Genomic DNA, 12,669 nt, shown 5'->3' with positions numbered 1-12,669 from the left:
CGTTTATATGTGGGCTGTTTGGGCTTCTGGGAACACCGGGGGGTTTTCTGCATGGCTGGTTTTCCTATCCCACGTAAAGGGGATGCGAGATGGATGCTCGATTTGTTGCTTTTTGTAATTGTATTATAAGCTTTTGGGCGTGCTGTGCCTCTGCCTCTGCCAAAAGCACTCTTTCGTTCGCACTACAACTACTTACGAACGCACATGGTCGACCCCCTTCTCCGGAGTATTATTATACTGCTGCGTATCTACTTCTACGTATCTACTCAATTCTGCTGTGACGCTGTGACGTAAAAGGGCAGGGCTTGCTCTTCACGTGGGCGGTCAGGTGTCCAACTGACCGGCAGAAAATTTCGATGACATCCTTCAGCTCACCCTCTTTGGACTCGGTTGCCATACATTCCCTTGTTTTTCCTTGCTTGATTTAAGCCATTGACCTTGTCCACTGCCACTGTGGGCACCGCAATCACGTCTCTTCTACCATCTTCCGTTTTTTTCCTTCGCATCGTTGACCGATCCGCAGCTGGTCCTGCTTTTGCCGCGCGCCATCCCTGCACCCGCTTCCGCCTTTACTCCTCCTCCCCCCACCTCCCACCTTCTTTCTGTCGCTTCTACTCCAGCAAGAAGAAGAAATCCAATAAAATGCCTCCCAAGAAGGCCCAAGTTCAAGAAAAGGTCCTGCTGGGCCGTCCCGGCAACAACTTGAAGAGCGGTATCGTATGTGAGCAGCGACCCCACCCTTTTTCCCTCTGTTTTTTTCGCACAGCACAGTCCACTTTTTAATTCCACGAAACTATTTAAGCCTCCCTCCGCCCACCCCCTTCCCCTTTTCTTTTTTTCTCTCTACACCCATCACACCCCCCTCCCAGAACACAAAGACTCACAATGTGATCTTTAGGTTGGTCTTGCCAACGTCGGCAAGTCGACGCTCTTCCAATCTATCACCAAGTCCTCTCTGGGTAACCCTGCCAACTTTCCTTATGCCACCATTGACCCCGAAGAGGCCCGCGTCATCGTCCCCGATGAGCGGTTCGACTGGCTCTGTGACCACTACAAGCCCAAGTCGCAGGTGCCTGCCAATTTGACCGTGTACGATATTGCCGGTCTGACCCGCGGTGCTTCCACGGGTGCTGGCCTGGGTAACGCTTTCCTGTCGCACATCCGCGCTGTCGACGCGATCTTCCAGGTCGTTCGTTGCTTCGATGATGCCGAGATTATCCACGTCGAGGGCGATGTCGACCCCGTCCGCGATCTGGTCATCATCAGCGAGGAGCTGCGGATCAAGGATATCGAGTTCGTCGAGAAGGCTCTCGAGGCTCTGGGCAAGCAGACTCGCCGTGGTGGCCAGTCGCTGGAGATGAAGAAGTTGAAGGAGGAGGAGGCTACTACTGGCAAGGTTCTTGAGTGGCTCAAAGCCGGCAAGGATATCCGTGAGGGCGACTGGAGCCCCAAGGAGGTACGTTTTGAACAAGAATTTCCCTTCCTTCCTATTTGCACCCGCTCCACCCGCCCCAAAAAACTCCAATGTTTTATGATGAATAAGCGCTTGCGCGATATAACCCAGCTCGTTGAATCCCTCATTTTTATATCACGTAGAGGGCATCTTGAAAGTAAACTCCTATACTGAAAAAAACATTGGAGTTTTTATATCTCAAAAAGACCACATCAAGCTTTTTGCAGTTCTTCCATGCTGACAAAGATTGAACTCCCAGGTCGAAGTTATCAACCCTTTGTTCCTCCTCACTGCCAAGCCTTGTGTCTACCTCGTCAACTTGAGCGAGAAGGACTTCATCCGCAAGAAGAACAAGTACCTGCCCAAGCTGTTCGAGTGGGTCAAGAATACATCCCCCAACTCGCCCATCCTGCCCATTTCGGCACAGTTCGAGGAGCGTCTGACCCAGTTGGGCGACGAGGCTGCCGCCGAGGAGTGCAAGACCCTTGGCACCGCGTCCGGCCTGCCCAAGGTCATCACTACCATGCGCCAGGCCCTCAACCTGGCCAGCTTCTTCACCACCGGTGCCGATGAGGTCCGCCAGTGGACTATCCGCAAGGGCATCAAGGCTCCCAGCGCCGCTGGTGTCATCCACACTGACTTCGAGAAGACCTTCATTCAGGCTGTCGTGTACAACTACAGCACCCTGAGGGAGCTTGGCGATGAGGCTGCTGTTAAGGCTGCTGGCAAAATCATGACCAAGGGCAAGGACTACGTCGTTGAGGACGGTGATATCATGCTCATCAAGGCTGGTGCTGCCAAGTCCTAGTGCAGATAGCTCAAATTGATATACATTGTTTTGATGTGACTTGATAATTCCCTTTTTTCGTAAAAGATGCTGCATTTGCACCGTAGATATCTCATTCTAAGCGGTTAAAAGTTCCCAATTCCTTCCATCTCGCACCCAAACTTGCCTTCCGCTGGTGGCTGTTCAGCTGCAACGAAAGACTCGAATCTTTGGTGGACGAAAATATGGTCAGGTGACACTCCCCGCGCATCCCACTTCGCACCCCGAAGCGTTCAACCACATCCAACAAACCAACATCATGTTTAAAAAAGAGTGAGTGGAACCAATCGGTAAATTTTTTCGAACCACGGTGGCTTTAGTTGCTTCGGCTTTGTATGCAGACGTTGCTTCGTCCGTCCAGGGCGAGCAATGGGCGCGAAATATTCATCCCACAGGAGCACAATCTCCAACGACAGCCGCTGGAGCCCACCAGAGCTTAACCTACACCTCTTGCGAGAGCCAATTGGAAAAGGAAGGATCATTTTGAACTAAGGATACCCTGGCTAACATGGCTTTCTATGCAGCATCCCGCCGAGTAACCGCTCTAAGGTTAAGTCCTCCGCGGCGCGCGGCTTGCGCCAGAAGCTGCTGGAGACATACCCCGGCTTCGAACCCTACATTGAAGAGATCATGCCGAAGAAGGCCTCTCTGGAAGCTGTCAAGCTGTACGCATTCCACCACTCAACGCTATAATCCTCTTGCCTTATCACTCGTTCTACCCACGCGAACTATCACAGAACACCCAACAAACTAACAGATCAACCCCCACAGCCCCGAGCGCGCAACGCTCTACACGATAGACTCAACCCCCCTCTTCTTCCAGCGCTTCGACGATCCACCAATCCCCCACCTCCGCCTCATCCACGCCTACCCCTCGGCCCTCCCCACCATCCAAATCGACCGCGGCGCCATCCGCTTCGTGCTCTCCGGCGCTGCTCTCATGGCCCCCGGCTTGACCTCCCCCGGTGGCCGCCTGCCGGACGCAGAGCATGCCCTCGAGACTGGACAGGTCGTTGCTGTCAAGGCTGAGGGCAAGGAGGAGGTTTGCCTTGTCGGTGCGCTGAAAATGGGCACGGAAGAGATGAAGAGTAAGGGCAAGGGCGTTGTTATAGACGAGGGGCATTATCTGGGTGATGGGCTTTGGAAGATGCAGTTGGACTAGAGAGTTGGGTCCAGTATCTTTATGGACTGTTATGATTTATTTTATGCGGAATGGTTGCATATACCTCGATAGTGATGATACACTCATGTTGATGATATGAAAATGATTCGATTTTTTGGTTTCTTTTCCTTGGAATAGGTATCTAGTCTGGAGACAGACAGTAGGTCTTTGGAGAGCTACATTCGGTGTCAAGCATCTGTGAACAGGCTTCCAAGCATATGGGATCACTTTCTAGCTTCAAGGTCAGCATTGATGCTGACGGCCCGTACACATTAGGGACCTACAATACTGTACATATGCAAGGGAATTTCGCTGTCATTTCTTCTCGTGTTCCTGACGGTATTTCTGACCGTAAAGTAAAGCTTCGTAAATTATCTGGATCAACATTCATAAACAGTACACTTTATTTTATCCAATGAGGAGCCATAACTCAATTGGTAGAGTGTCAGATTCCAGACCTGAAAGTTGGGCGTTCAAGTCGCTCTGGCTTCATCAATTTTTTGATACTTTTTTCAAGCAATCTTCAAAACCCAGAACCATTGCAAGGGAAACCAACTTGTTTTGTGGGTAGAAATAGAGTATACGAAGTATTGTGAGTCATATGATTTACAGCAGCAGGATAAAGGGCCGAATTACTGTATAACTAAGTTGAACAAGTAATGTGAACCAGGCAAAGCGCTGATTGGTACTGTATTTATGTTGTACCTGTACTGCAGTAACATACCGCCTTCAGCAACCTGAGCTCCGAAAACAACGTATTCAGTCAGTATTCTGCAAGAAAGTATTCATTTTGAAGATAGGTCAATTTGACGATATTATCATTCCTTCTGAAGACGCGATTGAAATACGTCGTTGCAAAAATAAAGTGCCTCTAAAGCCCAAGGCTTGAAAGCTGCTTTTATTCAATCAGACAACCTTCTGGACCAGAACCAGGGGCGGTACAGTAGCGCCGCCGCTCCACGTTCATTGGATGTGATGAAATGCTAGTCGTGGATCGGTTGTAAAAGGGTCGAATAAAATCACATAGTAGATAGGGAAACAAAGTAGTAGGATAGAGTCCTAGTCGTGGAAGGAATCAAATGCTAGTCAGTTCCTACCTATTAGATTCACGTTGGCATGGTAAGAACGCTAAACTGGTGGGTGGGTCATACTGCGAATATATTCAAGCAGTAGCCAGCGCCATACCTACCGTTAGACAGACTACGTACTTACTACCCGTGACAATCTTGTTTGGTATAGGAGCGCTATTCTGTTTCCTCCTCCGATTGACTTAAGCAAGAGGCCTGTCCCGAACCTCAAAAAGCATAGGTCGGCGTGGAATATTTCGATGGAAAACTTGGTTGATGTGGTTAAGAATGACGCCAGGGCGGCCAATTTCAGCTGTCCGTTTGACGCCATAATCTTTTCTAGTACAGGTCAATAAATCAATTCATTCAGCTTGAACTATCAATGAGCAATATGCAGGCTAATTTCAAAAAGATAAGCTGCAGTAGGTTAATTTGGACTTTATACTAACTCTGAATTCACAAATGGGTGGTATGTTATCCTGCTATACGCGTTTATTGCTAGATAACTGGCTATCCAATGGTCGACAGGCTAGGGTGGAAGAAAAAGAGAACATTGATATTACAGAGCATGATGGTCAGGCATACGAATGTGGCCCGGGATACGTAGAACAACGTGCGCTATATTCATATTATACACAGAGAGAGCCAGGAGAAATGCAGGCGGGGGTTCACGCCTGGCCAAACGTGATTAGGAACTCATAAGCCATCACGGCTGTCTAGAGAATGTGGGTACTCGTCCGACACATCGCCGTCACGCCCGCTCTGGTGTGGGGATAGCGACGAAGTCGGGGAGAGGGAGGACCAAGATGGGGTGCGAACCGGAAGAGTAAGCCCAAGGCCTTTCACACTTGCAGCAGAATTGGTTCTCGAACCCAAGCCTGAATTGCCAGCATTCGCCGATGGCCGAGAACCAGATCGTAGGCCTACGCGGCCAATTGCGCGCTGCAGCATTTCGCCCGAGGAATCAAGTGCAATCAAGAATCGAGCGAGCTCAGCACAGAGCTCCCAGTCTCCCTTTTGGGACGCCAGGCCAATTAGACGGACAACGTATTCTTCAATGCGCCCGTCATGGCCTTGCTCTTCGTCTTCAAATGCCTGGAGCACCAGAAGATATCCAACAGCTGTCTTGAGCGAGTCCAATCTGAGGGCTTGCTCGAATAAGTCCTTCGGCGGAGGCAGATAGGTGAAGAGGGTGCGCCAGGATCGAAGCTCTGTCTTGCGTGTACATTGTACCACGATATCGAGGTATTCACGTGTGGGAAGGGATGCTTGGAGGAAAGAAATGACGGTGGGGAGGAGGGGCCCTTCACCTTCGGCCTTGGTTGCACGGCTTTCGTTGTCTACTTCGTCGTCGAGAACGTGATGGAGTAGAATTTCGAGACCGTGGGCGAAATAAGACAGATGCGAGAAGTGACGGCACAGAGAAAGTGCAGCGGGTGTCCCGAGGTTAACCAAGCAGTATTGGAGGAAATATGGGAGGAAAAGGTGTGTCTGAACAGGATTAGTCATGGAAGACAGATATAGATGCGACAAACTGAACATACCCGAATGGCGAACTTTAGGCTGGTGAATGTCACATCTCGCCGTTGCGTCATTTCAGACTCCACTCCGAGCACAACGCCCTTATTCAATATCACAGATAGAGGATAGAAGTCCAGAGGAATAATCAGCGGTGCCGGCACCGTTTCCTGCTGCAGAACATCCTGAACATCATTCCATGCTAGAAGATCTTTGCCTCGGAACATCCACAAAGAATCCCGAAGCGACAGGCTACTGTAGGATGGCCCAAGTGCCACCTCGGCAGACGGGCTGGACGGTAAGGACTCATCGACCTGAGACGAGAAGTTGAAAGAGAGCTGGTCACGCGTCAAGACATAATACTCCACATCATGGGAGATGACTCGCATGTCGTATTTGAGGTCGCCGCCGTCCGTCACTGTCGGTTGTAGGAGGACGAGGTTGCCGTCGACTAGGAGGAGCACCGATGCTACCTTCACGTCCTGAGAAGGATCACCATTCCCTGTCTAACAGTTAAACGTGTACATAGCAACTGATGGCGCAATTATTGGATACTCACGCATTTGGTCCTCGGGCAAAACCCAGCTGATTGCCCGGACCCGGGTGGGCGCTCTGACAATTCCGTTGAATGCAATCTGCCCGACTGGAACAAGAGTTATTTGGGGCTGCATAGAGTTGATGATATAATGGTACAGAATGTTATCGTAGGTGTAAACCAAGAGAGAGTCTTCCCCAGACGGACCAATGAACACCACGGGCGACGGGAGGTATTCGATATGCATGATGGAGTTGTTGCTAAGCGTATCCTCCCGCGAGTAGAGACGCAGCTAAATATCTCGGTCAGTTCTTTACCAATATAGGAGAGCAAGACTCAATGGCTCACATACCTCGTATGACCCGTCGCTCTCAACAGCAGCAATTAAGATATGCCCGTACCAACACATGCCTCCTCGAACAGCGAACGAGTTCTCCACTTTAGAATCCCCAAACACTTTCCACCTGCCGCTATTTACACTATAGTGCGCCAGTCCCCGTCGACCTGCGATTGCAACATACCGTCCATCCGGAGACACCACGCAGGACCGAATAGGCCATTGTGAGTGAAGGTATGCAGGGGGATACTGAGCATGGTGCCATAGCGAGTCCTTGCCGGAGATGGTCATCAGATCGGGCAAGTCATGTCCACGGTATAGAATGAACTCGGTCCCTGTCTGAAGTAATCCCCGAGCTAGGTTTGCAGCGGAGAAGCAGCCTGTCAAGGCGCTGCGTGCTGTCTCCAGGATCCAAAGACGCCGATCATTTTGTCCCGACAGTATAATGTCAGATCCACCGCCGATCCAGCAGCCGTCTGAGATACCTGTAAGCCAATTCTCTCCGTTGGTAGATGCCAAGGCAGAGTCGACGGAGAAGCTGTTGCCGCCGGGCTTCCCAAACACACTCCATGTCGTCCAACCATTCTCATAGCCAGCGAATAGGCAATATCCATCAGGCGAGTAGCTCATGCATGTCAACGCCCCAGTAGTCGCGGGAGATGCCGGAAGCTCTAGCTTCTGGGATAAGGGCACGTTTCCCATATAATCTTTGGCAGTGTAGACCAAGACCTCACCATTCGCGCAACCGACGGTGAGTAAGGAGAACCGGGCATTGACCGCTACATTGAGAGCTTTCTCGCTGTCATTTTTGGGGTCATGGAAGCAGTGACCATGGAACAGCTTTTTAGGTGTGTCAGAGTCTTCTTGCACCCCAGGTACTCGTTGCACAGCATATGCTTGGCCATTGCTGGTGAGCCAGATCAAGAGGTTCATGGCACGGTCATAGACCATGTCGACTATTGACACCTTTTTTGGTATGTTAAGTATACGGCTCAGCAATTCAGACGTGGTTTGTGTTCCACTGGTTTCCGGGACCCATCGAATACACTGGATGGCGGGGGGCTTTACAGTGGCAACGACAAGCTCCTGATCCAGCGCCAGCGCCTTGACAATCCCCGACTCGATCTTGATTGCCATTCGGAATCTGAGGCTTATATCCCCAACCACATTTGCCTCTTCAACAGCCGAGAACCGTGCCAGTTGCTGCCGACGCGGATGTGTGGAGTGATCGAAGCGTTGCTGATAGACTCGCGTCGCCGGGTCGGATGCCACCGAATACGTAAGGAGGTATCCATTGAGGGTCTGGACAACGAGAATTGTTGAATCCGGGTGCATGAGAAGTGCCACGTTCGAGCCGTACATCTGCAGTGAGTATGAGGACCGAGCTATCGCCGCTACGACCGCCGTGGGCTGCCGCGTGAGTTAGCACCAAGTTCGCTCGCCGTCCAATGGCCAAGATAGTGAGCGGTATAGGCGACATACCCTGGTCTGCCATAGACAAATAGACGATTCAGTTATGGTCGCAAACATATGACCTGCGCGAGAAACACACAGGCCATTGATAGCTTCTTGCTCCCATCTGGGGATGTCCGGTTCAGCTGACGGCTCAGGTTTGGGCTCATCGTTTGGGATTTCTGGATTCTCTGCGTCACGATCGTCAGCTTTGGATTTTGTGGAGTCCCGCGTCTCTGTTGCGGGACTGCGGATGTCCTGATGATTCACGTCATCCGACACATGGGCGATGTTGGGGCCGTTGACCGCGTAGACCCGGGGCACTCCATTAGGCCAGTACATGGCTCGGCTCACAGTGGGAGGAGGGTGTTAAGACTGGCACTGAAGCTCACATGGAGTCATTGCGCTCCAGAAACAAACGCAATTCAGGGCCAGAATCCACCAGCGCGGAGGGAATACAGTGACAAAACCGAGGAAGCACTAGCCAAATAGTCTGGGCCAACGGGGGCGATAAGCTGTATCACGTGCGGGAGCTGTCCCCCGCATTGTCTTTTTTCCCTCTCCTGAACTGCCGTGAAGTCCATCACTGTCATTATTTTCTTGCTAAACCACTGCTATCATGGTAAGGATTGGCCTGTCCAACTGTTATGAATGTTTCCCAGACTGAACGGGTTTTTTTCACAGGCTCCGACAGAAAGCAAGAAGCGCCTGGCTCTGGCCATCATTGATTTCCTCGGCTCCAGCCTGAAGGACGGCACTCTCACCGCCGATGATGCCGAGTCCGTTGAGATCGCGCAGTCCTGTATCGCTGATACCTTCAAGGTCGATCCGACCGATGAGGCCGCCGTGAAGGAGGCCCTGGGCGGGCAGTCTCTGGCCAACATCTACAGCGTTTACGAGAAGCTGCGGAACAAGTCTACCCCTCAGTCAGCTGGCGCGGGAACTCAGGAAACTCAGGAATCGCAGGAGCAGCAGCCCAAGGCCGGTGCGCCTACTCCGGAGTCTGACAAGCTGAAGTCGGAGGGTAACTCTTTCATGGCTAAGAAGGATTATGCCGCGGCCATTGAATCTTACACCAAGGCTCTGGAGATTGCGCCGGCCAACCCAATCTACCTCTCCAACCGGGCTGCCGCTTACTCGGCGTCTGGCCAGCACGAAAAGGCCGCCGATGATGCCGAGGTGGCTGTTGCTGTCGACCCGAAGTACTCAAAGGCCTGGAGCCGTCTTGGCCTTGCTCGGTTCGACATGGGCGATTACCACGCTGCGAAGGAGGCCTACGAGAAGGGTATCGAGGCAGAGGGTAATGGTGGCAGTGAGGCCATGAAGCGCGGTCTGGAGACCTCCACAAAGAAGATCGAGGAGGCCAGCCGTGACAGCGAGCCCCCAGCGGAGGACTTGGACACTGCCCCAGGCGCTTCCCGTGGTGGCGGCGGTGGCATGCCCGACCTGTCTTCGCTGGCTAGCATGCTTGGTGGCGGTGGCGGCGGCGGCGGTATGCCTGATATGAGCTCCATAATGAGCAACCCCATGTTCGCCAGTATGGCCCAGAACCTCATGAGCAACCCGGACATGCTCAGCAACTTGATGAGCAACCCCCGACTGCGCCAGATGGCTGAGAACTTCGGCCAAGGTGGCGGTATGCCCGATATGTCAAGCCTCATGAGCGACCCCAACCTTGCAGATATGTGAGTTGAATTGAGCCTATGGATATCCCACGAGTATTGCTAACTAGATGGTTCTAGGGCTCGCAACATGATGGGAGGTGGCGGTGCTGGTCGTGGCCAGTAATTTATGGACTGAATGACTGATGGATGGCATTGGAAAATAAAAGACACGATCTTGATGCTATTGTGGCGATTTCAAGTTTCAGCAGCGTTCTTTAGAGATGAACTATTTTCATACCGATTCTTCAATAATCCTTATTCCTCTTTTATAAACGATTGCTGGTCTACCTACAGCATGGGGAGAGATTAGGTAGGTAAGAGTCTATTTGGAAGCATGCTAACAAGAAAGGAAGCCACAAGCGAGAGGTGAAATAGGTGACCACCCATGAAGATATATTCTTCTTTGATATATTTACACAGACTTTGATACAACTCCAGTTGGCTGTTCTCTGCAACCACCAGATCGCAAATTCATGCGAGCGCATCCCAGCGAACAAAACCCAGGTGGCCAAAGATAGTGGCCTACATGCAGATCAAGCGGTGTCGAGGGGAGAGTGAAAATGCAAAAGCACAAGACGCCGCAAAACACCTCAAGACCAAATGCCCATCAGACCAGCTCAAAAATCCAACGCAGCCGCATCCTAGTATATGGAAGCGGGAGGAGTGTTTTTTGAAGACCCGTTGGTCAGTAACAGCAACAGGACCGGATATAGCAGAAGAATAAGAAAATAGTGGGAGAACAGAACATTAATACATGAAAAAAAGAACAAGCTCCAAGCGACCAAGGCTTCACGAAAGCCGCGGTCACTGAGGACAGACATAGCTGGAAAAAAGCGCCAGTTCCGTCTGTTTTGATATCAAACAGTCATATTGTACAGTCGAGAGGGCGAGGAGTAAGGTTGTAAAGAGGAGGACGAGTTCCACATGAGAGGATGTAGTATTGCAAAAAGCCCATGATTGCTTGCTGAGGGGAGACCGGTAGACAACTTAGATGTAGTCGCGAGCGGCCTTCTGCAGCTCGATCAATCTCCAGCCCCGAGTCTCAGGGTTGCTGACTTCTTCAGGAATACGAGTCAAACCAATGGCGTAGGTGACCAGCTGAACCTTGTCCTCCATACCAGCAGCAAGCTCATTGGACTTGATATTACGGTAAACGTGGACTTCCTGCGCACGGCAGGTGACAACGAACACCGGAATCTCGCCAGGGTCCAACAGACGGGCGTTGGAAATATCGACACCGCGGATATCCAGAATGCGGCCATCAGACTTCAGACCGGCAGTGGTATACTGTTTGGACAGGGCGGCGTAGACGGAGAACTGCGCATCAGAGAGCCAGAGCTTCAGGGTCTCGATGTCTCCCTTCACATAGGCATCCAGAACCTCGGGCAGCATGTATTCACGCAGCTCACGCAGGAATTCCTCCATCTGGAAGTTGGGATCAATCTCGCGGAACTTCTTGACGACCATGGCAGTCTCATTCTCGGCGAAGAAGCCACCGATCCGGTCAGTAATGCTGCGAGCAGTGCTGATGAGCGGGTTCTCGGACTCGTCGTACACATCCCTCAGAGAGAAGAGCTTCTGCATGGCTGGGTTAGAGTCGCGGAAGGTGCGCCATGACTCCTTCCAAGCCGCATCTTTGTGAAGAGTAACGTTGGTACCGGCGCTAATTCCCGTTAATTGTCAATTCCACCAGCCCAAGCGGACAATTCAAACTTACTTCGGGTCCTCCACCATCTGCTCGGCCCGGCGCTTGCCAGACTTGATTTCCATCTCCTCACGAAGCTGGCGCTGCTTGCGACGCTCCTCCTTCTCAACCCATCCACCGTAGCGCGAGCTGCTGCCATCATCAATGGCATCCTTCACACTTTTGAAAGCCTCGGTCTCCCGAACGGGTCTTGTGGCCTTCTCGAGTCCAGCACCAGTGGCGGTAACACCCTTACGGACACCCTTGACGACGGGGGTGTTCCATGTCCAGGCGGCGCCTTTTCCGATTGCTTGACCGGTCGTTTTAAGAGCAGCGGACGTGTGAGAAGTCGCGGCACCCGAGGCCGCCTCATAGGCCGCACGGGCGCGCTTGATGTTCTCGTTCTCAGAGAACTCATGTGCAGAGGAAGCCAGAGCCTTGGTGGACTCGTTCCATTCCTTGGAAGCTTTGAACTCGGTCTGAAGGGTGTCGCGGAACACTTGCCATGGCGACTTGTCGCCATGGGGTGGCGGAGGCGCCTCTTCCTTCTTCTCCTTCTGCTCCTCCTTGTCTGATTGCTCCTTCTCATCGTGTGGTTCGGAATTGGAATCCTCGCCCTTCTTCTCGCCCTTGGGCGGTTGTTGTTGCTGTTGCTGGGACAGAGGAGTGGCGACGTGGAAAGAACGGGTCAAGGGCAGGGCGGCAAAAGGCGAGACGAGCTGGGACACCGGGAGGCAAGTCGGCTGAAGACTGTTCCTTTGGGTATTACCAGACAGCTTCAGAGTCTGAACTGGGAATGCCGAATATGAAACAGCCCGGAATCCTTGCAAAGCGGCTCTGAAGACCGCCGGCTGAGAGCGCAAGGTCGCCGCCCGCGCGGCGGTGGACATCTTGGCGGAAATCATGCTCTAGAAGTATTGGGCGGATAGAAGGGAGTACTAGGAAGCGGAAATAAGAAGAGCGAAAGAGAT

The 12,669-nt window shown here is 52.0% G+C and overlaps 5 protein-coding genes across 5 annotated transcripts; 3 read left to right on the top strand and 2 right to left on the bottom strand.

Moving 5' to 3' along the window:
• Positions 1 to 642: 642 nt before the first annotated feature.
• On the top strand, positions 643 to 2,261 carry N7482_007461 (YchF/Obg family ATPase; the record flags this gene model as incomplete). Its single annotated transcript, XM_056689586.1, has 3 exons — positions 643 to 717; positions 899 to 1,456; positions 1,713 to 2,261. 3 exons carry the CDS (start codon positions 643 to 645, stop codon positions 2,259 to 2,261), a joined length of 1,182 nt encoding a protein of 393 aa, XP_056542015.1.
• A 648-nt stretch (positions 2,262 to 2,909) lies between these two features.
• On the top strand, positions 2,910 to 3,441 carry N7482_007460 (translation machinery-associated protein 20; the record flags this gene model as incomplete). Its single annotated transcript, XM_056689585.1, has 2 exons — positions 2,910 to 2,944; positions 3,051 to 3,441. The coding sequence occupies 2 exons, from the start codon at positions 2,910 to 2,912 to the stop codon at positions 3,439 to 3,441; spliced, it is 426 nt and encodes a 141-aa protein (XP_056542014.1).
• A 1,763-nt stretch (positions 3,442 to 5,204) lies between these two features.
• Positions 5,205 to 8,692, bottom strand: N7482_007459 (RIC1 family protein; the record flags this gene model as incomplete). Its single annotated transcript, XM_056689584.1, has 5 exons — positions 5,205 to 5,999; positions 6,053 to 6,495; positions 6,586 to 6,853; positions 6,914 to 8,308; positions 8,381 to 8,692. The coding sequence occupies 5 exons, from the start codon at positions 8,690 to 8,692 to the stop codon at positions 5,205 to 5,207; spliced, it is 3,213 nt and encodes a 1,070-aa protein (XP_056542013.1).
• Positions 8,693 to 8,969: 277 nt separating this feature from the next.
• Positions 8,970 to 10,138, top strand: N7482_007458 (uncharacterized protein; the record flags this gene model as incomplete). Its single annotated transcript, XM_056689583.1, has 3 exons — positions 8,970 to 8,972; positions 9,035 to 10,035; positions 10,093 to 10,138. 3 exons carry the CDS (start codon positions 8,970 to 8,972, stop codon positions 10,136 to 10,138), a joined length of 1,050 nt encoding a protein of 349 aa, XP_056542012.1.
• Positions 10,139 to 11,001: 863 nt separating this feature from the next.
• On the bottom strand, positions 11,002 to 12,603 carry tim44 (protein translocase subunit TIM44; the record flags this gene model as incomplete). The annotated part of the gene is made up of 2 exons (XM_056689582.1): positions 11,002 to 11,677; positions 11,732 to 12,603. The coding sequence occupies 2 exons, from the start codon at positions 12,601 to 12,603 to the stop codon at positions 11,002 to 11,004; spliced, it is 1,548 nt and encodes a 515-aa protein (XP_056542011.1).
• Positions 12,604 to 12,669: the final 66 nt, after the last annotated feature.

This window comes from Penicillium canariense, assembly GCF_028826845.1.
Source record: "Penicillium canariense strain IBT 26290 chromosome Unknown utg000004l_segment0_segment0, whole genome shotgun sequence".
Classification (NCBI taxonomy): Eukaryota; Fungi; Ascomycota; class Eurotiomycetes; order Eurotiales; family Aspergillaceae; genus Penicillium; species Penicillium canariense.
This window is presented reverse-complemented; position numbering and strand designations above follow the sequence as displayed.